The sequence below is a fragment of the Vitis vinifera genome, chromosome 9, assembly GCF_030704535.1.
Source record: "Vitis vinifera cultivar Pinot Noir 40024 chromosome 9, ASM3070453v1".
In the NCBI taxonomy this organism is placed as follows: Eukaryota; Viridiplantae; Streptophyta; class Magnoliopsida; order Vitales; family Vitaceae; genus Vitis; species Vitis vinifera.
This window is the reverse complement of record NC_081813.1, coordinates 4,635,679-4,663,149: the sequence shown is the minus strand read 5'-3', so window position 1 is coordinate 4,663,149 and position 27,471 is coordinate 4,635,679. Positions and strand designations below refer to the sequence as shown.

At 35.3% G+C, this 27,471-nt stretch overlaps 1 protein-coding gene across 1 annotated transcript; it reads right to left on the bottom strand.

Moving 5' to 3' along the window:
• LOC132254255 (probable disease resistance protein At1g61300) lies at window positions 1-4,310 on the bottom strand. The gene is made up of 2 exons (XM_059739507.1): window positions 1,428-4,310; window positions 1-883 (listed from the first exon to the last, which is right to left on the bottom strand). The coding sequence occupies exon 1, from the start codon at window positions 4,194-4,196 to the stop codon at window positions 1,446-1,448; it is 2,751 nt and encodes a 916-aa protein (XP_059595490.1). The 5' UTR covers window positions 4,197-4,310; the 3' UTR covers window positions 1-883; window positions 1,428-1,445.
• Between the last annotated feature and the right edge of the window lie 23,161 nt (window positions 4,311-27,471).

Sequence of the window (27,471 nt, the reverse complement as noted above, 5' to 3'; positions counted from 1 at the left end):
GGGTACCAAATTATAATGCAATGTTGAATAAGATCGACTCTGCTTATAGTTTCAACTCCTTGATCAAATTTCTTTTCAATCACAATTACATTAAGAAAAATCACCATTAACGACCTCAAATGTGAAAATCAACTCCAGTTTTTCTCACAACATTTCATTCATAAAGGGCGTTCAAAGTTTTCTAGAAGGGAACTGAAGGCCAAGTATACAAATTAACTACTTTACATTACATCATGGACAACACACTTGGCAGTGGGATATGGAACTCAAGGAAGTATGCACTCTGGTATGTGAACTAAAGCGCAGAGGAAACACAAGCAACCAGCTGACGCCCAAGGACTCAAAAGGCAAAAGCATTCCCATATCATATTGACCCACCAGAGCAACCACCATGAAGATTCCAGCGTCAGCATACAACAGACAGATTACTAGCAGCTTCTGAGCCACCATACTCCACCAGCCTCAACAAAGAAAACAAACCCGGCCTACATCAAAATCCAACGGCAACCCACAGAATCCAATTCCAGCAAACACATGGATCCCAACCAAAGCCTGCTGAGATGAGCCCCTGCATCTGGACATTAACCAACTTTCCCAGCAGACTGAGCACCATGAATAACGATACTCTGAGAATCAGCACACCGCCACAAAACATATCAGAAACTCAGACCAGCAAGCAAACATAATCCAGCTCACGTCTATACTAATTAGAAGGAAAAAGAGCAAGACGAAACGGAAGCAGCCGAAGAAGCTCAGATCCCAACTGAGTAAGGACGGGTAGAACAAGACCCTACTCTGCAACCAACCAAAAAACTCAAGGCTCCACTAGAGAGAGCTAATTGAATCCCAGCTGTTGTCAGAACTTCTAGAACAAGCCCCAACTCTGAATGCAATAGAAAAAAGAAAAGAAAAAAAAAACCAACTGAGAATCAACCAGATAGAGGCAACTCAACAAAAGAAGAGAATTTACATATGGTTGGTCCTGGTAAATACATTAAACAAAGCGAGAATTCTTAATGGAATATCTTTACCTACAGTTGTGAAACACCTGTTGGTTCAACTTGAAATATAAGGAATTAAGTTGAAATTAGGTATTCTCTCTTTCTGTTTATAGATTGAAATGAATCGAAAAAATTAAGACATGATAAATAATATAGTTGAGAACTTTGCATATTTTCAAGTTCTCAAGTAACCAAAAGGAAATGTCATTAGATGTTTAAATAAAAGACCTCCTTCAAAGTCCCTTCTGGGCAAACTTTATAACAGTTACTTCAAAAGGGGCAAACTTGATAGATCAAACATTGAAAGTTATTTTGATGTTGAGACTTTGATGCACTTTGGCATAGATAGAGTAAAAAATTCCACAAAAGAATGGGATTAAGGAAAGAAAAGGGTTTTCCAAATATAGTATAAAAGTTAATTAATACCTGAAAGATTGATAGAAGTTAATTTGATACTGGTTGTTCCTGCATATCATCTATGCTGCCAGTGTCTGTTGAATATGCTTCAGCTTCACGGATTTGGAAATATGGAGTAAAAGAGTGCTTGATAGTTTCATCTTTCCACTTCAACTGATTCCACCAACTTGTCTCTCCTTTAATTTTCTTTAGACTATTATTTGAAGTGTTGGAATCAAATGGGAGGCTCCTCAAACCTTTGCATTCACACACCTTGATGATTTCAAGAGAGGGAAAGAGTAGTGGATGCTGGTAGATGCTCTTCAATCTTGGCAGCCTATTGAGCTCGAGGTGTTTGAGCCTTGAGAATATGTCCAATTTTTCCTTAATTTCACAGACTTCACTATCATCACGTATCACTTCTTCTATTGATTCACAATCTTCAACGTAAAGTCCTTCAAGATATGGAGCATAAACAAGCCATGTTAAGTCTAACAATTTTGAACAATGAATTATAACCACACGATGAAGGGTGTGGAAGTATTCCTCCCTTGCTGCAATTTTGTTTGGAAGAGTCATACCATTGTGTATCCCTTCTCTTTCCACATTAATTTTCACTTCTTTCAATTTATTGCAATGGCTTATATTAAGCTGCTGCAAATGCTCCGTTCTTTTAAAAAATGAAGAAGGCAGTTCAAGTGAGATCACATCCCCCCATTTATGTAAATATAGATGACATATGCACCTTTGTAATTTATGACTACTCTTTAGTTTGTTGAATGAAAGAGCATTGCATATGATGATTGATATCTCACTGATGTCATTCAAGGACTCCAACTCCTCCAGTACAGTTTCTTCAACTCCACTTGTAATATTGGATTCATAAATGGAGAACAACTTCAAGGATATAAGGCTTGATATCATATCTTGTGGAATAATTTCAAGGGATTTCATACCATCCATAATCAAAATCATCAGATTTTTCAAATTCTTTAGTTCAATGGGCAACTCCCTTATTCTTGTGTATGACAAATTAAGATACCTCAAGGCACCCAATTTACCAATCCCAGTTGGCAACTCGCTTAAATTATCATTGTCTGACAAATCCAGAACTCTAAGTAGAAGCATGAATTGAAAGAATCCATTTGGAAATTTCTTCAAATTATGACATTTTTTCACAAATAAAGTCTTAAGATTGGGGCACACCAATGTTTCTGGGAACTTCCCAACATCCATATCCCATAATGATATCTTCTCTGTTTCTCTCAATTTGGAAGTTTCTTGATCTTCATCAAGCCTAGCAACTTTATTGTATACTAGAATTTTGTTCTTTTTCACCCCATGTTCACCATATAACCATAAAGCCATGTCACGGATCACATCATGTATCTTAACCCTATATTCTTTCGAACCACAGCTCTCCAATAAACATGCATGCTTTAAAGTATTAATAATTTTCTTCCCTTGATCCCGTGCTTCATGTATGTCGTGAACTTCACCCAAGAACCCCTCCCCTATCCAAAGTTCTATAAGTTGATAATTATAAATCTCCCAGTCCTCTCGGAAGATGGAATGATATATAAAACAAGATTTGCTGGCATTGTCAGGCAACCTATCATAACTGAGTTTCAATCGATGAAACAATTTATCTTCCATACCTGTGATTTCAGCTGGAGATTTGCGTAGATCTTGTATTACCTTGTCCCAGTTTGAGGGATCTTTCTCAGCTGCCATGGCCCGCCCAAGAGTGACAAGAGCGAGAGGTAAACCTCTGCACTCTTCAGCAACAACCTTTGCAAGCATCGGTATATCCGGATGAGAATTTAATATTTCTTCTCCTACCTCCTTCCGGAACAAAGTCCAGGCATCTTCTGACTCCAAACATTCCACTTCTATACTCTTCTGAGCTTTCATTTGGTGGCAGACATCCTGTGATCGGGTCGTCAAAACTATCTTGGACTTATTTTCAGTATCTGGACGCGGGACCCCCATTTCTAGGAGATCAAGTCCCTCCCAAATGTCATCCAACAACAAGATGAACCTTTTTCTTTTCAAAACTCTCAATATTTCTGCAGCCTTCTCCTCCCTACTGCTTCTAGTTTCCCATTTATCACGTGGGATTTCCAATTTATTCCAAATAACTTGCTGAATTTTTTCAATGTCGGGCGATTTTGACACCACAGCCCAAATCACGACCTCAAAGTCATTGGATGTTGTGAGGAATTCATTGTTGATTTTCTTCAAGAGGGTGGTTTTGCCAACACCCCCCATTCCATACAATCCCATAATTCCCACTTGTGGATCTTTGAGAAACCTACAGCTCTTTTCATATGCCAATTGTGGGCCCACAGTCGCCTCCATGGGCAGTTCATCAACTGGAGGACGAGGCAACATCTCGGCTACAACATCGAAATGTCCTTTGCCGATTTGACCAGATACAGCAACCAGCTTTTCACTTACCGCCTTTCCAATCCTGTAGCTAGACCAACAATTCCTGGGACAGCATCCTAGACAACTCTTCTGGATTTCTTGATCTCCTCTTTGCAGAATTTCGTGAACTTCTTTCTCCATGTCTTCTACTTCACAGATCCGCCCACCCACTTCCTTTCTGCGCTTCATCTCTTGTTGCTCTGCACGTTCAACCCTTGCCTTCATATCTTCGTACAAGTTGTTCAGATCCACCATTTCTTTCCTCAAGGCTTGGAGATTTTTTCTCAGATCACGAATGTAGACCGTATGCTTGGAGGTGTGATCATAGAAGCAGGGGACCAGACCCACGATCGAGCTCAGAAACTCCATAGCTTTCCGTAAGTTACAGACAAAAGGATTACAATTCAGCCAAAAATGGAACAAAGAAGAAAGATGAATCACTGCACTTTGTTAATTTGAAAAGTCCAGAGTTGAAACTTGAGTAACATCGGAGACAGGCCACCCCCAACAAAGTGATTTTGCTAAATCAACAAGAAGTGAATTTTTAATATTGTATAGATTAATTGATTGACAGATGGAGATCACTTGCAAATGTATTTTTCTAAGCATCAAGTGGGCTCTAATTATAATATTTAAGGGAGAATTGTATTTTGGGCCAGCTGGGATCAAAAATTAACATTTAGTCCATATATCATGCATATTTAAACCCAAGACTCAAACAAAGTATGAAAATTAAGATGAAGGATATTGTCTTTCATTAATTCCTAAAATACCCTTATCCCTTATATGTCTACAAGTGAGTGTGAATTTCAATTTTTTTTATGTTTTTTTTCCTTTTCTATTCCCTATTAAGTATTACTCATTTCTAACTTTTTTTTTCTTTTTATTCCAATATATATTTCTATTTTATGTCAAATAAAAAGTAATAATATTTTTTTATTTTTCATTTTTAAAGATATTCAATCTTTTTGCTCTTATTAAAAGCAATGATAAAAATTTTGGGATTTTTCATCCAAATATTTTTTATCTTTTTATATTTATCTTTTAGTTTAATTATTATTATTTATTTTAAAATTATATTACCCTTTCATTTATATTTTTCTCTTATTTTTAATTATTTTTATATTTTCTACATTAACCATATTTAAAAAAAAATTAAAATTAACTATCACTTCACTTTATTATATATATATATATATATATATATATATATATATATATATATATATATATATATATATATCTTTTTAGCTTTTTAATTTTTAATGTTTTTATTTTAAAATTTTTAAAAAGATAAATTTATTGAAAAAAAATAACTAAGATATGAGGTTATAATATTATATTAATAATTTTTCTTATATAGATATACTAATGCAAAGTATTTTGACTCATAACTAGAAAATTGTCAATATAATTTTTTAGTTAAACTTTAAAAATTAAATTTCAAATAAAATATATTATATAAAATTTTATCTAAAAATTATTGAAAGTGGTATTTAATTTTTTTTTGTTGACTTTCAAACTTATCTAATTTTTTACTTGAAAGGTAATAGAATATGTTTACAAAAAAAAAAAAAAAAAATTAGTTTTTCCTTTTTTAAATAAATGAGTATAAATATATTAAAAGAATTAAAGATAATCTTAGTAAAAAAAATTGATAAATATGATTATAATTTTAAATCTAGATTCATTTCGATAAAATTTCACAAAAAAAAAAAAAAAAAAAAAAAAAGTGAAAAGAAAGAACATTGCTAAAACTACAAAAACAAAATATGCAATTACAAAATTTTGATGATGAAATTTAAAAATAAAATTCGAAACAATTCTTGAGTGAGAGAATTTGAGTGGGGAAAAAAATCTTTGAGTGGAAAAAAATATGAAAGTTTTTCAAAATCACTTGAAATCCTTAACAAAAAGTAATCTTGTACACCCTTGTACAATTAGTAAATTTGTCTTGTACAGTTAGTGTAATACCCTTGTACAATAACTTAAATTTCATAGATTATCTCATGAATATCTGACAATAGGTCAGTTAACCATGTTTGCATTGGTTTGGTTTTAAAAAAGAAGAAAAATTGTTGTAGAATTTTGTTTTACAATCATCATAAGTGAGGTACCTATTCAAATAACCATATACAAATTAGATAAAGCGCATGAGATGAATGTATGCTTAATTAATGTGTGTAATGAATGTCATTTATCCTCGGTTAGGGGAAATAAACAAACAAATTTTTCAGAATCACTTAAAATCCTTCACAAATAATAATCTTGTACACTCTTGTACAGTTAGTAAATTTTTCATGTACACTTAGTGTAAATACCTTGTACAGTGACTCAAATTCCATATACCTGCTACTCAATGTATAACCATAGGTAGGTTAACCATGTTTTCATTGGTTTGTTTCAAAAAATAGTGGAAAATGGAAAAACAAAATTTTCTTTCAAACATCATTAGTGGGATAAGTATTTGAATTATCATGTGCGAGTTAAATAAAGTGCATAAGATGAGTGTGTAATAGAGGAATGTGTACCTTAAGAGTGTGCAATCCTTAGATGACAAGACAAAAAAAAAAACTATTGTCTAAAATTGATTAAAATCTTTCAATTCTTTGAACTATGCTCTCAAAATATTCAAAATTTCTCCATTCCAAAATATTTTAAAAAGTGTAAATATGGTAATTTGCCGAATTAAATTCTTCAAAATATTCAAAATTTCTCCTTTCCAAAATTATCTAATTGCTCTCCACACCAATTCTAAATATTTTTTAATAAAGATTTAAATATTTAAAATAATTAAAATAAATACTTTCTTATTAAAACAATTTTTTCAAAGTAATAAGATAAAAATCATGAAATCTTCAAAACTATAATTACAACAAGTATTTTTAATTTTAAAACTAATTTCATAATTTAAATTAATGATTTTAAAAAATAAAAATGTTATAAAAATAATTTTTGTTTATTTTTAATTCCATTTAAATATGATTTTTTTTAATCTCTATTGATAACAAAGAAATTATGTTTATAAAGGAAAAATAGTAAAAATGTATATTTCATTTAGTTTACTTATAATGAACAATTCAAACATGATTGATTTTAATTTTATTTCCTATGTGTTAATTTTTGTAGGGAATGTCTAAATGAAATAGTTTGATAAAAAAAAGAAAAAAAAAACTATCAATAATCGTCTTAATATCAAATTCAAGTTGTTTAACAATCGTACAAAACCTATTAGGAGCCTTGTACACTTAGCACATTTCCCTTGTACAATTAGTGTAATATCCTTGTACAATGACACAAATTTCATATTTGTCATAACTTATATGTTTATGTAGGTGTATTAATCATATTTTCAATTGTTTGGTTAAGAAAATGGTAGAGGACTTAGGGTCAATTTTTTCCCCAAATATCATTATTAGGGAAAATATTAGAATTCTCATATGAGAGTTAAATAAAATGCATGACATAGGCATACAATCCTTGGGTGACAAGGAAAAAAAAAGTGGTTTAGAATTTATTAAAATAATTCACAAAAGATGATTTTGTACACCTTTGTACAATTAGTACATTTCCTTTGTACAGTTAGTGTAATACCCTTGTACAATGACACAAATTTCATATCCCTCTTAAGTTATGTGTCCATGTAGAAAAACAAAGGAATGACTCATAATCTATTATAATATTTCATAAATGGTAGTCTTGTACGTCTTTAGTACAGTTATTGTAATACAATTGTACAATGACACAATAAATTAATAAATAATTTTTTTTATATAAAAAAAAATTACCAAACAAGGTTTTCAATTTTCATTTTTAAAAATAGTTTTCATTTTTTAATTAACATATTTTCAAAAAGAGACAATATAGAAAATAAAAATAAATTAAAATAAAAACTAGAAAAATATTTTAAAACCAAACTCAAATATGATCTATATAATTTTTAGTTACTTGTTTTCATCTAAAACAAGTAAATATACCTTTCAACCCTTTTATATATAAAAAAAAAAATTCAATCTCTACTATGTATTGATATAATCCACTTCTAAAAGTAGGTCATATGAAAACATTTTAATTGAATACTTAAAATAAAAACTCTACGTCCATCCTCTTTTAATCGAGTACTTAAAATAAAAACTCTCCATCAATCCTCTTTCTTTATTTTTCTTTTTCTTATTTTAATAAATTTTCAATTAATTCAAATCATTAAAAAAAAATCCTTAATAAACAAATTTGTAGCATTCCATATAACTTATTACTAAAAGTCATGTTCAAAAAGTTATTAAAATAAGGAAGAAAGAAGATTAAAAAAAAAATGAACTTTTTATTTTATAATAGTAAAAAAAAAAAACTTTAAAATACTTTTTAGTATAAAAAAAATTAAAATAGTAAATATATTTATTTTAAATGGTATTTTAATCATTAAATTATTTACTTCTAAAATGTAAACTATAAAAATAAATGTAAAAGATAATTTTTATTTATTTAAATTAATATTTTTTTAGAAAGTATTTTCCTAAATAGTCTTTGAATCATTAATATAATTTTTTTTTATTTATAATTTAAAAATAAAAATAATATTAAATTTTCAATTATTTATAAAAGAGTTTTAAAAAAATGAAAATCCAAAAATAGTTAAATAAGAAAGAATAGTGACAAGTAGTAGAATAAAGACAAAAATGAGTCAAGCGGGTATTTTTGTCAATTACTATCTCATATCCTTATTATCAATTATGGATGATTGGAGGACCAAATATTAATTTTTGGGACAATTGGGCCAAAACACAATTCTCCCAATATTTAAAGAGTTTTGGGAGAAGCAAAATTCGGTCCATCCAGCGATGAGACACGCACATGAAAATGCCGTTGTTAATTTTATTTTACCAAGGCTCCACCACTTCGTAACTTTGCTCTCTTCCCTCTTGATTCCAAGCTTTCTATTGTATATGATTTTTAGTTTTTATGTATTATTTGTCCCTTTCTACATGTGAACATAACGAAATTTGTATTATGAGACAAAGTCTCATTGATAGGTTCCGATTGTCTTTAAAATGTTGTTTAAATATCCTTAGTGGTGGTTTGCTTTTGTATTATAACAGGGGTGGGTATTTCAAGAATGCTTAGGCTTATAGGATGGATTTGAAAAGTATAATTAAATCAAGGGATTTTATTTTAAGACTTACACGTCCATTTGATATTATTTTTAAAAAAGCACTTCTACCTTAAAAAATATTTTTGGAGAAAAATAAGTATTTAATAAAATTTAGAAAACACTTTTAAACAGATAAAAAAATCATTTGTGGTGTTTTTTGAAGAAACACTTAGAACCCGTTTTATAGTAATTTTAAGAAGTGTTTATAACCTTTTAACATTTGAAAATTATTATCATTTAAGTATTAAAAATGTTAAAAACATTTCCAAGGATCACTATCACACACACTCTTAGAATACATTTTATGGTGATTTTAGAAAACGTTTCTAGTATTTCTAACACTTAAATAATACAAATTTTAAAGTACTAAAAAGTTTAGAAACACTTCCTAAAATCACTGCTAAACGGGGTTTTAAAGTGCGTCTAACAATAATTTTAGGAAATATTTTTATTCTTTTTAATATTTGAAAATTTTTATTTTTCAAGTATTAAAAAACTAAAAACACTATTTTAAAATCATTATCAAATGCACTTTTAATAGGTAATTATCTCAAAATCACTTCTAAAGAAAATACTTTTATTAAAATTAAAAACACTTCAAAATTAAACACTATCAAATACACTTTTAAATTATCTTCTCACATATATGTCAAGATTGATTGGTTCATATTGCTCAATCTTATTTTTTCTTTTACTTTTTTCAATACATGTAAAATAAAAAGAATAATTAATTTTCTTAAAATGGAAAGGTAGACTCCCAGACTTGAGATGAAGATGGAAATATGTATAAGAATAAGTCTGGTTAGGAGTGACTAGTTGTAACCTTGCATCATTAGTGTCCTCAATTACACAACTTTTTATTGCAAAAATTTTAATAAGCATCATTGAAGAAATTAAGGTTTGAGATTTCCATATTTTCATGAAGTTACTTTTCTTTCCAAGAGTATAAGATGAATGAATGAATAGATGAATGGTCAAACTATATTATGCAAGATATACATTACAACATTTAAATATATACATGACTTTCCAAAAGATACATCATCTATACACAGTATATATATGTATGTATGTATATATTACTCCTAAACATAAGAATTGCCTATTGACTATGCTTGATTTGTGGATGAGATTATTGGTTCTCTCCTAAGATGCCTAAATATAAGAATTTTGATTCATATTATTGAAGAAATTAAGGTTTGGGGTTTCCATATTTTCATGAAGTAAGTTTTCTTTGCAAGAATTTCATGATCTTTTTTATTCATTTTTTGTGATGAGTTTTCAAATACAATATTTTGAAAATCTTATTAATTAATTATTGAATCGAAAAATTATTGCATTAAACTTTCTTAATTGAACTGATGGTTCAAGTAATTGAAACATGATATCAGCAAGGCAATATGCATATATAATTCATATATTATTAAAATTTAAAATAATATATGGAGTTAAAAATAATATATATATATATATATATATATATATATATATATATATATATATATATATATATATATATATCTTTTAGCATTATTTCTCATTTATTTACTTTGACTTTTATATATTTAAGTATTTTTAATTGAGGTTGGTTTATGGTGATCATATTTGGTTTTATACTAATTTGTGTAAAGTTTTTATTTTAGATTTAATTAGAATGTATTAATTAAATATTAATAATAACAAAAAAATGTGATTTTATTATTTAATATTTTAAATATATTAATATTTCTTATTTTACTAACATATATATTTAACTTATATAGCAATATGTCGAAGACTAAAATAAGATTTTTGTTATTTAATGTTAAACTAATTATTTTAGTGTTTATATTGTTTATATTGTTATAATCATATAAAGACTTTTGTTCATATTTATCTTAAAATTGAAGGTGGAAAAATATGAAAAATAAGATTGGATTAGTTTGATTTGCTATCCAATTAGTCAAATTAGATGCTCCAATCTTATTCTCAAAGCATTGTTCAAATGTGCTAAATTATCTTAAATATAAATTATATTTTTAATAATAAATAATAAATATTGGGCTTGAATTACAATAATAAACACATTATATTCAAATTTTAAACTATGCTCAATGGTTATTTTAACTCTCTACTTTATAATTTTAACTTTTAAATTTAATTGAAAAATTTTATGAGTAAGATTTCACCTTCAAATAATATTGACTAATGAAAGTTTTGTTCCATGAAATTGATAATAACTCATTCTCCAATAAGACCATAATTAGGCAATACAAATGTGTTTTACAAATACCTTTAGACCTGCTAAGATTTATATAATTTTCGAATGGTGTCATTATGACGTATCAAGATTGCCACTTGTTTATACAACTTCAATAATTCTACTCACAACTTAATAACATACAAAGAGAGTTTGTGAAGGAATCCTTTGTAATAAATGGAGCTTGTCATGGAGCTTTCCCCCCCGATCCAACTCACCAAAGGCACTCTTTACAACATTCTTCTAGTAGCATTAGCTATGTTTCAACATCATTACCATTAACATTTTACACATCATGTTTGAAAACAATATAAAAATCAAACTTATAACAAAAACCAAGACAACTATCTAGTCCTCAAAGCTAGCTTCTAGGAATTTGAATTCAACAACAACAAATCAAACTAAAAACTTCCAATATAATTAAACAAGTATCTTGTTAACAAATACTTCATCATTTACCCAAGATTTGTGGTTCAACTTAAATAAAATTATAATTAATAATTTTAGGATAATATATGAATGCTAGCAACTTAAAGTTTATAAAAAATTGTTGGTCAATTAATAGAATTAATGGTTGTAACCTTTTCTAACATCTAAATCAATCATACAAGAGTAGTTGATTATATATTTTTATTCCAAAAAAAATGTATAAAATAAGGTAAAATAACATGTTAACAACAAATTTTTTTGCCAAGCTTGAAAAATTGAGCCAACTATTCCCTCATTCAATTTCCCAACATAAAAATTAATTTAAAATTAGAAAATATAAAATATCTATATATATGTTGAAATAATTTTTTTCTTGATATGGAACTTCTTGAAGGAGGGGTAAATAGGTAATCCAAGCAATTAACCCCTCAAAGTTAAATTATTTTATTCCAACTCAATTATCATCAATATCTTATCAATCTCATGCATGAGATTTCCGATTACACAATTTGACATAGAGTTTAATGTGGAAAGCACCTAGAAATCCCTAGGTATAAAAAAAAAAACTATGGTTGGTCTCTTGACAATTGAATAATCCACTACTTATGAAAAAAAAAAAAAGTTACACAACTTTACTTGATTAAATGCTTCCACTCCCTAAAGTTTTATATCACTATGCTTTTCTTCCACTTCCTTGATGCAACACTCTTATGCTCCTTAACTAGGGTGACAATGGGTCATATTATGTTAGATTTGTATTGTATCAAGATAAAAACTAGTGAAAGTTTACTCAATTGGAATATGATTTGTTTAAACATCATGTTAAAATGACTTGATATAAACATAACTAATTTAATAAATAGGTTAAGTTGACCTCTATATGAATTGATATAGGTAACCCCCGTTAATTTGATTCTAACCTATTAAACCTATTAACATTCATTAAACCAATTAACACAATTCTAATCCATTTAATATGTTAACATGATTCTACCTAGTGTAACATGTAATTACTATTCAAAAAAGTACATAATTTAGATGATAAATATGGCATATTGTAGACCCCTTCCTGAGAGATGAGAAATTTGGCCATTTTATTATGATTACTCTTTTGACGAACCCGAAATGAAGGCGGCATGGGGTGACAAGATGGGATAGGGAGGACGACTGAGTGAAAGGTGACAGAGTGAGGTTTTCGTTGGCTTAGAGAGCAAGCTAAAAAAAAAGAGGAAAAATGATACCAGAGAGAGCTAGTGAAGGGATAGGGAAAAACGCACGGAGAAGATCGCACTAAGAGGAGCAGATACAGCGCATTGTGGCTCGTGACCCAAGTACGCATACACTTTCATTCGGATCATTCTCTATGCATGTTTCGATTCCCATATGTGCATGATTTGACTTAGGTATCCATTGACTTTCTTATTGATTGCCATGTTGGCTTCATTCTATTAGTAGAGACCTGACTTTAGGGACTTAGAAGGGTGCTACGGTCTTTACCATACCTTCCCGATAAGTAATCTGACCCCCGAGCCCGATCCGGTTTTTCCAAGACCATCTTTTCCAAAATGAGGAGTCACACTCAAGGTTTTCTTTCTTATTTTGTTTTCCCTTTTAAAAATAAAACAAAAGTAAGTGGCGACTCTAAGTCTTTTCCCCAAAAATCAAATTTTCACAGAATAAAATTAAAAGTGAGTTTCTCCACCGAGTGGGGAACGCATGAGTCGAAATGCGGGGTTCACAAAATGGCGACTCCAAGTCTTTTCCCCAAAAATCAAATTTTCACCGAATAAAATTAAAAGTGAGTTTCGCCACCAAGTAGGGAACGCATGAGTTGAAATGCGGGGTCCATAAAATAGCGACTCCACTGGGGAAGATTTAGAGGGTCAAGCTTGAACCTAGGATGAAGCGAACGTGGCATTTGATTGGCCGATCAATGGATGCCCATCTCTTGATTGCACATTGAGAGTTTTTTATGCATGCTCGTATATTGTATCCGTTTGAGATGTTGATATGCTGATTATGATGACTGATTTGTCTTGATTGAGGATTCTGAGATAGCTATTCCTTTTGTGATTCATTGCTATATTGTTTGAGACATCGACATTGTTGATTATACTGATTGATCATCTTGTATTGCTTAGCATATATACTCTGATTTTGCCATGATTACCCTGATCACCTCACATGCATACACTTGCCACTGTATATTATTTGACTCGACACGTTGATCCATTTGTTTGTATATTATCTTGATCATCCTTGAGCATACTGTTTTTATCACTATTCATTTTATTGTCATAGCTTGTATGTGCACATGAGTGATATATCCTGTACTCTGCCTGATTACATGTCGCATGACTGCCCTTCTCTGCATGATTGCATGTCACTTGTTTGTGTGGGTAGCACATTTATCCTCTTACCTCCCACCCTCTGGTTTCGGTCATTTCCTTTATTTTGGTTCTCACTTTTGCAAGTGTGAGGCCTTGTGTGTGCTTGTATTCTGACTGAGCTAAAGGTTAGGAGTAGGGTCCAGCGACAGGCTATACCGATGTTTGGGAGTATTCTGGAAGAGAGCGACACATTGATGACGATTGGAGTCCGATCATTGAAGACTTGTTTAGCTCGGAGCTAGATTTCATGGATATTTGTGCGGCCAGTGTCTCCCTTTTCATTTTAGCTTCATAGGGTTTTCAGATGCACCCACACAGCACACTGTGCACTCTAGTTGACCATTGAGTGTTGAGAGTTTGAGAAGTTCTACCATAGGAAACCCCCCTAAGATGTCGAGGTAGTGCATGTGTGGAGGTGATAACCACCTTGCATGGAAGCGTCCCGTTTCTTTTGAGGCGTACAGAGGGTTGCATACCGCCGGAAGGTATGATCGCTTCTGCTAGGGATTTTTTAAAGTCCACCCTTATCCTCTTAAAGTCACTTCTACCTTGTAGGTTGAGCCGTAGATCCTTCGACTAGGACTCCCTCCTTACACGTGGGTGCATCTAAGGGCCTTCAGAGCCTCTATAGCTATAATTTGGATCCGATTTTCCCTCTTTTTAGTCTCCGATTGAGAGTGTATCGAGATCAGGACGAGTTTGAGTACGGTCGGACAGTCCGTCTTCACTTGGATGCTTACTTGTTTCCGTTCAGATTACCACTTCTTCCATGCTTTCTCTGAGTCGTATCCTTATTACGTTCTTCGTGCTTTGTAGGATCAGACCTTTGTTCTCAGCCTGGATATAGCTTCGTGGATCAGAGCAAATGAGGAGACTTTCAGGATCAGACCTTTCTTATCAATCTAGACTTACCTCATTGGGTCAGAGTAGAGGGGAGATTAGTCCGATTTTCAGAGATATTAGACATGGATCAGCAGGTCGTCACAGTTGACCAATTTATGGCCACCATGGCTTCTATTCAGGAGGCCTTGGCCAGTCTTAGGCAGGAGATAGGCAGTCAGCAAAGTAGACCGCCCATAGTTTAGGATGAGACGCTGCATGACTCGTTGCCACCTCCACCGCCACCACCTGTTCCTTCGGTGCCTCAAGCTTCACCTTATGTGCTACACAGTCATTCTGAGGTTGTTCCGCCCGCAGTCATCCAGGCCACTATTGTTGGCGACGCTCATGCGCGCATGGACCGTATTGAGTAGCACATGAGACAGATGAGGGTATTTGATGGCTCCGTTGTTTGGGATGATCTTGAGGGTATGCCGGTAGCCAGTTTGCCGGCTAAGTTCAGGATGTCGGATATTGAGAGGTACATAAGTATTGGTTGTCCTTGCATTCACCTCCGACTCTATAGCACAGTGATGAGGGCTCATGGATTGGACAAGCCTCAGATGATCACTTTATTCCCGCTATCTCTTAGTGGGGCGTCCCAGCCATGGTTCGCATCTTTAGAGTCCTCACGACGCCGGACATGGGACGACTTGGCCCAAGAGTTCCTACAACAGTTTTCATTTAACACTGTCGTAGATGTATTGAGGAGAGAGCTTGAGGCTCTAAGACAGAGGGCAAAAGAGTCTGTTTCATAGTTCATCTCCCGCTGGCACGAGAAGATAGCCGAGATAGTGGATAGACCATCAGATAGAGATCATATACAGGTGGTTCTGAAGAGCTTACGGCCAAGGATCGCCAGACATGTGGTCAGGGTGCCTTTTGTAGATTTTGGTTCTCTGGGCTTAGCATTATACGATGTCGAGGATGGCATCTCGAGAGGTTTGTGGGCAGATTCTTCCCCTAGTGATGTCAAGGGGAAGAAACCTTTTGGAGGACAGAGATCAGTGGATGTGGGAGTCATTGGTTCTTCTAGTCAGAGGCCTCCTAGGCGCCATCAGCCGATCCCACAGCTTCCCGAGGCTCGTTCATCTTACACGCCTCAGCAGTACAGGCCACAGGCACCTCGCCTGACTTATGATTAGACATACCAACCTCAGACACTAGCTCTGCCTTATTATACCACTCAGGGCATCGAGAAGCCTCCTATTTCTTATACAGCCACCAGACAGCCATGCTACGCTGCACAATTCACTGCGACACCCGTTACTTCTTACCACAAGCCCAGAGCTCAGCAGACCTCTACTCCATTTTCTTTGAGGACGTAAAGACAATTCTCCCAGATAAGCATGCCATTGAGCCAGGCTCTTTGGAAGCTCATAGAGGCCGAATTATTGACTGTTCTTACCCTGAGGCCACCACCTCAGCCTCTTCCTCCTCAGTTCAGGATGGATTTACATTGTGCCTATCATCAGGGGCTTGGACATGAGATTGATCGATGCACAACTCTGAGGCATGTTGTTCAGGATTTGATCGATCAGGGTTTGGTTCACTTGGGTCAGTTGAGTGTAACCCAAAACCCACTACCGGCCCACACCGCGCATGCGGTTCCTCCTCCGACCGATAGCATGCACTCCATCGACTTCGCTGAGCTTGACAATCACATCCACATGTTGAGTTGGGATGAGCCAGAGCCAGAGCCTATAGTGTCAGACGAGATTCATGAGATAGGTAGAGTGACTTTGGGCCCTTGGATGTCCACACCATTCAGGCTGACCCTTGAGATGACATTGGTACAGACGACCATTATCGAGCCATTGACTTTCCCACATTACAGTGTTCGGACTCCGTTTCTTTTGATTCTGGATGTTGTTTAGGTTCAGACTCAATATGTTGATGTTTCCCAGACTCCGTATGTCGATGATGTTCACACTTCAGATGTACAGTATGTCATCTGCGGAGGTAAGGTGGTACGCCAACAGCCCCCTGCAGCCGCTAGACCCTTAGAGGGTACGTCATCCTAGGAGGAGGTCAGGAGAGAGGATGATGAGATTTTGAGGCAGAGCACTCAGGCTCGTATTTCCATCTGGAGTTTGCTAGCATCTTCCAGTACTCATCTAGATGCCTTGACTCGAGCTTTGAGCCAGATTAGGGTCAATACTACGACCACCCCTGAGGAACTGATTCACATGATGATGGTTGGCAGAGCCACTTGCATCATATTTTCTGACGATGACTTGCCATCGGAGAGCTCAGACCACACACGTCCTCTCTACATTTCTATTGGTTGTTCAGGTCGCCGAGTTCCATTTGTCCTTCTGGACAATGGCTCGGCCCTAAACGTCTGTCCTCTGGCCACCGCCATCGCTCTTGGATATGCACCCTCTGATTTCGATCCCTCCACTCAGACCGTTCGAGCGTATGACAACACTTGGAGGGAGGTTATGGGTACACTTGAGATTGAGCTCCTAATAGGTCCGACCACGTTCGTCACCGTATTTCAGGTTTTGAGGATTCTTGCATCCTTTAACCTACTTTTGGGCCAACCTTGGATTCACCGAGTCGGAGCCATGCCTTCTTCACTTCATCAAAAAGTGAAATTCATCCATGAGGGACAGATTGTCACAGTACAGTCTGTAAGAGACATGTTTATTTCTGCTGAGCCAATGCTCCAGATCAACCATAGCGACGACGACTTACTGCTGACCGAGTTCACTTTTGACGAGGTGCAGACCCTTGAGATGGAGGACTTCTATCGAGACTTTGTGGCTATGTCCTTTGACCAGCATGGGAGCACAGTGGTGCTTAATATGATGAGGGGCATGTCCTATCTTCCCGGCATGGGGTTGGAGCGGCGTCAGCATGGGCCTAGCGAGTTCATGACCATTCCTGATCATGATGTACCTTTCGGACTCGAGTTCGTCCCTATTGAGGCTGACTACAGATATATGGCACGACTGCACAGGGAGCGGGTGAGAGCTCGACTGACTCACACACCTTTCGATTATCCCGTTCGCTCGTACACCATGAGCCTAGCAGATTATTTTGTGAGGGCATCGGAGCCACCGACCCAATCATACGGGATTATTGGAGGGCTTAGCATTACCCAGGAGGCCGAGCTTCAGCGCCTTATCCGCCAGTTACTTTTGAGTGACGAACCTCTGGGCACCTCCACATCTGCATTGACCGCCCCTTCATCCCCCGATCGCATGAGCCTTATGACGCTCTATTTCCCAGATGAGATCGACGAGCACGGGACATTCGCTAAGGTTGGAGATATAGTAAATGGAGGTGTTTGGTGACTCCAATTTGGTATTGAGACAGATTCAGGGCGAGTGGAAGACTAGAGATGTGAAGCTTGGGCCTTACCACGCATATTTGGAGCTATTGGTCGGGAGATTTGATGATTTGAGATACACACATCTGCCTAGAGCGCAGAACTAGTTTGCTGATGCCTTAACTGCTCTAGCTTCCATGATCGATATTCCTGTCAATGCCATTGTTCACCCTTTGATGATTTAGTCGAGATCTAATCCCACCTATTGTTGTTTGATTGATGATACAGAGCCAAATGATGGTTTGCCATGGTACCACGATATATATCACTTTCTGACACTTGGTGTATATCCTAAGGCCGTCACGACCAAGGATAAGAGAGCGTTGAGATAGTTGGCAGCTCGATTCATGATTTGTGGTGAGACATTGTACCGACGATCACCTGATGGGATACTATTATTGTGTTTAGACCGCGCCTCGACCGATCGAGTGATGAGGGAGGTTCATACGAGAGTCTGCGGACCACATATGGGAGGACATATGTTGGCTCGTAAGATCATGAGGACTAGCTACTTCTAGTTGACTATGGAGACGGATTGTTGCCAGTTCGTTCAGAGATGTCCAGAGTGTCAGATACACGGAGATCTTATTCACGTGCCACCCTCGGAGTTACATGCATTGACGTCACCATGACCATTTTCAGTATGGGGTATCGACATCATCGGGAAGACTTCACCGAAATCTTCTAGTGGTCATGAGTTCATCTTGGTCGCCATCGATTACTTCACCAAGTGGGTGGATGCCGCTTCATATGCGAGATTGACATCAGCCGAAGTCACCAGTTTCATTAGATCACATATTATTTGTCGTTACGGAGTCCCTCATGAGCTGATTTCGGATAGAGGAGTACATTTCAGAGCAGAGGTTGACACCTTAGTATAGAGATATGGCATCTGACATCGTAGGTCGTTTGCGTACAGGCCGCAGACGAATGGGGCAGTAGAGGCCGCGAATAAGAATATTAAGAGGATCTTGCGAAAGATGGTTGAGACTTCTCAAGATTGGTCAGAGAAGCTCCCTTTCACATTGTTGGCTTATCAGACTTCTTTTCGCACCTCTATAGGGGTCACACCCTATTCATTAGTGTATGGTATGGAGGTAGTGCTACCAGTTGAGATTGAGATGGGTTCATTGAGAGTAGCATTGGAGCAGCAGATTCCTGAGGCAGATTGGGTTCAGGCTCGATTTGATCAACTCAATCTCTTAGATGAGAGGAGATTAAGGGCAGCCGATCATGTTCATGCATATCAAAGAAAGATGGTCCGCGCTTTCAAAAAGCGGGTTAAGCCCAGACCACTATGGACAGGCGACTTGGTTCTGAAGGTCATCAGAGGATTGATCAGAGATCCTAGAGGGAAGTTCAGACCCAATTGGAGCCGACCTTACTTCATCAGGGAGTTGACCCCAGAGGGCGCTGCATGGTTGATGGATCTAGATGGAAACCGATTCTCGGAGCCTACCAACGTGGACCAGCTAAAGAGGTACTATGTTTGAGACCATGGTCGCAGAATGGGTGGCCATCATTTCGGTTAGCTATATACCTTGTTATTCCTTTTTTGACATATGAACCGTTGCTAGCCCATTGAGCCTCGCGTATGCATTCTAGCATTTCTATCTTATCGCCTTCCTCACATTTTTACACCGGGATTGGGGCCATTTAGTGTATGCATGCATTGTTTGGAAGCCTCATGAGTCTTGGACCTACAGGTGCATCTTTCTCTCATTATTTTTTTTCCTACCACCGCGCTACTGCATTCCTTCATATCTCATTAGTTGTGTTTTTCATCTCTCATTCTTTATTCTATTTACTTGTTTTGCTTCATATTCTCTCCACCCCGAGTGGTGATCCTCCTCAATTCATTACATGGGGGATAGTCACATCATTTCCACTATTTATCATGCGGACATTGAGTTAGAGATCCTTAGTTTGAGAAGGTCATCTTATCAGAGAGAGATTTTTGTTACCTTAGCACTTGGGAGCGTGTCTATTCATTATTGCTATCATCTTTGGGGTTCATTTGTCTATGTTCAAGGTATGTGCCTTTGTATATATGTAAAAAAAAAAAAAATGAAAAGAAAGAAAAAATAAGCATGCATGTGTATGTGCATAGTATTCTCCATCGTTGGGCGTGTATGTTGATGTTCAAAGGTCATTGTATCGAGTATGTTTATTGATGAGAGTTCGTATGTGAGCTTCTCAAGACCTTTCATTCTTTGTATTCATTTTTGTCGTATGTTTTGAGAGCGAGATGAGTGGCCTTCTCCTAGGGACTCCGGGTCATTGTCCTATCCATCATTACATTCATTGTTGATGTGAGTTCACTCCATGTCTGATTTGAGTTGATCACTGCTCCCCTTTGTATTACGTATTTCATCATCATTCTTGTTTTCGCTTTTGATTCATCATCCTCATCTCACCTCTTGCCATTTTATTTTTCTTACCACGCCTTTTTATTCTCAGTTTGACACTTCACGTGCATCGTTCTTACACATCCATCTATCAGATCATTTTTCTTCACCACCTTGTTATTGATATCACATTCACATTGGGCACATTCAGGTTCATGGCTCACGAGCTTTTCCACACATATTGCATTTTATACTTGAGGGCATGAGTTTTGATCATTGGGTATTTAGGTCTCGTTTCCTTTCATTTCTATTACCTTATCACCCTAGCCTACGTTACGTCCCGTGTCTTAAGACCACCCTGAGGCCATGGGATCAGATGTCGTCTTCGACAGCCTCTACTTGGACAGGTGTTTGGGCTCTAGTTGCCATTTAGATACTGTCATGCTTCTTCTTCTGGGAGACACCTTTCTGATGTTTAGATTTGTTTCGGTTGTGTTTGGATTACCGGGATCACTCATTTGACGAGGGATGATTTGACGACACCTAACCTTTTCTGATTTGTCACACATTCGATGCCATACTGGGGCATATTTCCGTTTCAGATATGATTTTACAGATCCTCACGAGTTTGCATGCTTATCCCCATTCACGATATATGCGCTGAGATGATGGCGTGGTCATTATTTTATGACAATCCTTCAGTTGAGCCTCTTTAGGGCCATTCAGCCAGACCTACTATACATCTGATGCCATACTAGGGCATATTTCCGTTCTAGATGAGATTTGCCGATCTTCACGAAGTTGCGTGTTTATCCCCACTTGCGGGATATGCGTTGAGATGATGACGTTGTCGTTATTTTTATGATGATTCTTTAGTGGAGCCCCAGTGGAGCCATTCATCTAGGTCCACATTTCTCGGTATCGGGTTGTTTTCATGCTTTTTATTTCGAGAGACGTTCCCTAGATGTTTGGATTTGATTTGGATTATGGAGATCGCATATTTGATGATGGATGATTTCATGTCACCCGATTTCGACCTATTGTACATTTGATGTCATACTGGGGCATATTTCCATTTCGGATGAGGTTTACTGATCTTCGTGGAGTTATGTGATCATTCCCACTAACGGGATACTCATCGAGATGATCGTCCGATCACTATTTTTACGATGATTTCTTAGTGGAGCCTCTTGGGAGCCATCCAGTTAGGCACGCATTTCTCAGCACTCAGATGCCATCATCATGCTTCCTTCCGAAAGACACATCTTTGATCAGTGGGTATGATTCAGTTATGGATTCAAATGACCAAGATTACATATCTGTTGATGCTTGATTCGATGTCATTTGATTTTCCCTACTTGTCACACATTTGATGCCATACTGGGGCATATTTCCGTCTTTGATTGAGATTCGTAGATCCCTTCTGGTTTGCGTCATTATCCCTAGTTACGAGATACACATCGGGTTGATGATCTTGTTTCATTTTGTCATGACTCTTCGAAGGACCTTCCCTTGAGTCGTTTCATCATGTTTATAGTTTCCGATGTCATTGTGATTTTTGGATGGAGTCATCTCAGGCTCATGGACTCTCACTTCATCATTTCGTTGGAGCACATGTCAGATCTGCGACGCGTCCCCATTGAGTTACTCATGAGTCATCAGGACAGATCGGATACATTTGACGCCATACGTGGGCATATTTCCCTCATTTGGATATGGAGATGATCGTTCTCTCACAAGTTTGTTGCGGTTCTCATCACTTGGCCAAGAGATATTATATCTGCTTTACTAGTCACTATCCGTGATTCTTCGAGATGAGCTTTCAGTAGAGTAGGACGTTCGGGTTGTGATTGTCTTGCTATCCGTGATTCTTCAGATCGCGTTAGTTACCCTATCAGATCATTTTTCTGAAGGCTCCTTAAAGGATCATTCGATTTTATCACCCCGACACATTGGCCAAGCATTTTTTCGAGACTTACGGAGTCTCTTTCCGACTTTTCTGATGGATTGAGGGTTTTTGGTGACCCGCTACACTGGGGCATATTTTCCCCCCATCATTCCCTTGCAGTTCGGCATTTAGAGCCACTATGTCTTCTTAGTTACGATGGTCAGCGTCGTCTTTCTCAGTTTGACGCTTATGGTTATTCAGTTTAGTTTAGCATTCTAAGCCACTATTTTCGCTTAGCATTAGTAGCTATTGTTCCCATTTGGCGTTCGAAGCCACGTTTTCATTTTGGCGTTCAAAGCCATTGTTCATTCTTAGTCTTGGCATTCAGAGCCATCAACATTTTCCATTTGGCGTTCAGAACCACTATTTCTTCTTAGTCTCGGCGTTTAGAGCCATCAGGATTTTCCATTTGGCATTCAAAGCCACTATTTCTTCTCAGTCTCGGCGTTCAGAGCCATCGGCATTTTCCATTTGGCGTTCAAAGTCATTGTTTCTTCTCAGTTCGACATTCAGAGCCATCAATATTTTCCATTTGGTTTTCAGAGCCACTATTTCTTCTTAGTCTTGGCATTCAGAGCCATCAACATTTTCCATTTGGCGTTCAGAGCCATCATTTCTTTTCAGTTCGGTGTTCAGAGCCATCAGTATTTTCCATTTGGCTTTCAAAGCCACTATTTCTTCTCAGTCTCGGCGCTCAGAGCCATCAGCATTTTCCATTTGGCGTTCAGAGCCCCTATTTCTTCTCAGTCTTGGCGTTCAGAGCCATCAACATCTTCAGTTTGGCGTTCGGAGCCATCATTGTTTCTTAATCTCGGCATTCAGAGCCATTATCATCTCTTAGTTTCAACATTCAGAGCCATCGACATTTCTCAGTTTGACGTTCAAAGCCATCATCGCTTCTCAGCTTTGGCGTTCAGAGCCATCATCATTCTCAGTTTTGGCTTTCAAAGCCATCACCATTTTCAGTTTTGGCGTTCACAGCCATCACCATTTTCAGTTTTGGCTTTCAGAGCCTTCATCATTCTCAATTTTGGCGTTCAAAGCCATCATCGCTTCTCAGCTTTGGCGTTCAAAGTCATCATCATTCTTAGTTTTGGCGTTCAAAGCCATCACCATTTTCAATTTTAACGTTCACAGCCATCACCATTTTTAGTTTTGGAATTCAGAGCCATCATCATTCTCAGTTTTGGCGTTCAAAGCCATCATCGCTTATCAGCTTTAGCGTTCAGAGCCATCACCATTTTCAGTTTTGGCGTTCAGAGCCATCATCATTCTCAGTTTTGGCATTCAAAGCCATCATCGCTTCTCAATTTTGGTGTTCAGAGCCATTGTACATATTCATTCATGCACCATGAGTCACCATCTCTCTTTGTTTTGATATGCAGAGTCATTTCTCCTCAGTTATATCATTCAGAGTCAGAGTCCCTGGCATTCATGTTCATTGGCATTACACATCTTGCCTTCATGGGTTTGCATATGTTCTCATTTTTCTTACCTTGTTATCGTGTGCTTATCGCCTACTTGCCATCACTCTTCCAGATTCCCTTTTTCATTGCTCATGACACAGTCCTTTGAGTTCACGACACCTACTTCAGTCATGTCGTTAGGCACCATACACTTGTCATTTTTATGTAGTTCGCATATGGCAGTCTCCTTTGGGCATAGTCTTTTCTATACTTCAGAGTGGTTCAACCATTACTCATCTTTGATATGGTTCTTCAAGCCTCTTTTGGAGGCGTCTTAGAGGGAGCCTAGGTCCTCAGTGTGGCTTCCGAGACATTTTGAACATCATCTTCTCTCAGGGTTAGAGCCTTCGTGTTTGTCTGTTAGTTTTAATGAGTTCGTGTTTCACTAGTGTCGTTGTGGGGGTCTCCTGGGTTCTTCGGTAGAGTTCACTTCATTTCACTCACTATTCACACTCTCTTTTCACTTCAGTGTTCATGTTCATTGCACTCGTGAACTCTACCAAAGAGGGCATGGGGTGACAAGATGGAATAGGGAGGACGGCTGAGTGAAAGGTGACAGAGTGAGGTTTTCGTTAGCTTAGAGAGCAAGCTAAAAAAAAAGAGGGAAAAGGATACCAGAGGGAGCTAGTGAGGGGATAGGGAAAAACGCACGGAGAAAATCGCACTGAGAGGAGCAAATACAATGCATTGTGGCTCGTGACCCAGGTACGCATACACTTTCATTCGGATCATTCTCTATGCATGTTCCGATTCCCATATGTGCATGATTTGACTTAGGTATCCATTGACTTTCTTATTGATTGCCATGTCGGCTTCATTCTATTAGTAGAGACCCCAACTTTAGGGACTTAGAGGCGTGCTACAGTCTTTACCATACCTTCCCAATAAGTAATCTGACCCTCGAGCCCGATCCGGTTTTTCGCAGACCATCTTTTCCAAAATGAGGAGTCACACTCAGGGTTTTCTTTCTTATTTTGTTTACCCTTTTAAAAATAAAACAAAAGTAAGTGGCGACTTCAAGTCTTTTCCCCAAAAATCAAATTTTCACCGAATAAAATTAAAAGTGAGTTTCGCCATTGAGTGGGGAACGCATGAGTTGAAATGCAGGGTCCACAAAATGGCGACTCCAAGTCTTTTCCCCAAAAATCAAATTTTCACTGAATAAAATTAAAAGTGAGTTTCGCCACCGAGTGGGGAACGCATGAGTCGAAATACGGGGTCCACACATATGTTTCATTTTTTGCATAGGAATCATGTCTTTTTTTACTCAAGTGACATGTTAGTACTTTTTCAATTTTGCTAACAAATCTTTGAAGTTGTGAAGTGATTTTTTTGAGGATAATTGAAGTGAAATTGATAAGAGGACATGGAGCAACATTTTTGTGAAAAATGGGAAATGATGATGTATTTATAACCGTTCAATTTTCCATTCTCCAGTGAGGTGGGTAGTGTCTTAGTAGGTTTAACCCTCCCTTTAATTGATCCATCAATACATATATTTTACTTCTCCATATTTTATACCTATGAAATAAATAAGTTGATTGAAAAACTAGGTCTAAAAGGTTGTTGGTCATTATTATTACTTAGAAAAATTAATTATTAAACATACTTCTTATTTTTAAAAAAAAATAATAATATTCAATTCATACAAAAATTAGAAAAAGATTTATTGGTAGGCAACTTAAATAATCATATAAAAAAATTGTGAAAAACATTTTAAGGAAAATCATACTTGCTCATATCCAGGGAAGAAAATATTGTTGAAATATCGGTGTGTCGGCGGGTGGCGAAACGATATATAGCATGGATATATCGGTGGTCAACGGCTGCTCAACGCAATCAAAGCTCAAAATTGAGCTTTTTTTTGTTGCTATTAGGGAGATTCGAAGGTTCAACATGCATCCCCGGCTCCACTAAGGCAAACTTGCCCTTTGATATGTAATATGCACTAAAGAAATATATATCAAAAGTTATGATATAAATAAAATATTAAAAAAAAACACTTTAAATAACAAATTAATTATAACTATTTTATAATTTAATGAAATTTTTTCATTTAATTGATTAGTAAAAATATATCATAATTTTATTCATGGTGTTTTTAATATTATTAATATATTAAAATTTTATACATTTATTTTATAATATATCATAATTTTAATATTAAATAGATTTTAAAATTAAACATATTATAATTACATATCACAATATTATCATCAAATATTATTTTATATAATTTAAAAATCAATGTACATTTATCAAATTTATATTTTTTTTATTAACATGTACAATATTATATATATATATATATATATATATATATTTAAAAAAAAATTTAAATGTCTATTATGCTTTTAATTTCATTTCTAAGAGTTTTATTTTATATTTTTATAAGTTTTGATCAAGTTTAAGTCTACATATATTTTGTGTCAAAATATCCACCGAAATATATTATAATCAAATATCACAATATAATCACCAAATAATATTTGATATAATTTAATAATCAATATATACTTATCAAATTTATATTTTTTATTGACACGTACAATATTTTATATATATTAATTTATTCAACAAAATAACTGTAAAATGTCTATTATACTTTTAATTTCATTTCTAAAAGTTTTATTTTATATATATACATTAATTTATTCAACAAAAATAATTTTAAAATGTCTATTGTACTTTTAATTTCATTTCTAAAAGTTTTATTTTATATTTTTATAAGTTTTAGTCAATTTTAGGTCTACTGATATTTTATGTCAAAATACCCACCGATATATCCGTAAAATCAAAATACCGATATATTCATGATTACCGATATTTTCATCCTTACTTATATCTTTTGGAAACACCATTACACTCAAAAACATTATAGGGATCTTCACACTTGCTTTAATCTTTTGGAAACCATTACACTCCATAATTGAGATAATTGACTTTGGAGTTGTTGGTTTTTAAATATTTTTCAAGTCCATTGAAAAGTAATATTATATGCACTAAGTTTAGACAGATATGGGTTGCATTATTAGTATTTTCCAATTGGAAAGCGGATTAAAACATAATTTGCTATAATTTTTTTTTTTTTCAAAGTTGAAGTGAGTGAAATTATAATTTGCAAAGAACAAAATGAATATAGGAAGAGATTTATAAAATATGAAATAGCTTTATCTATAAATCAAAATAAAACTTTAATAATAAAATTTTATTTTTTATTTTCATTTTAAGATAAATTGAAGCAAAAGATTTTATTAAGTTCTTTTTTTAAAAATAATAATAATAATAATAAAGACACTTTGGGCTTTTTAGGATGTATGCAAAAGAGACAAATGTTTTTAAAAAAAAGAATGTAGAATGAATGAGAAAGGAAGTACCAATTCAAAACAAACAAAAAATGAAAAAAAAAAAAAAAAAAAAAGGGAAGCAAAAATTAGTAGTGCCATTGATAAGCATATT

What these genes read in the sequence shown, in the direction of transcription:
- LOC132254255 (XM_059739507.1), bottom strand. Translation starts at nt 4,196, where the DNA reads ATGGAGTTTCTGAGCTCGATCGTGGGTCTGGTCCCCTGCTTCTATGAT.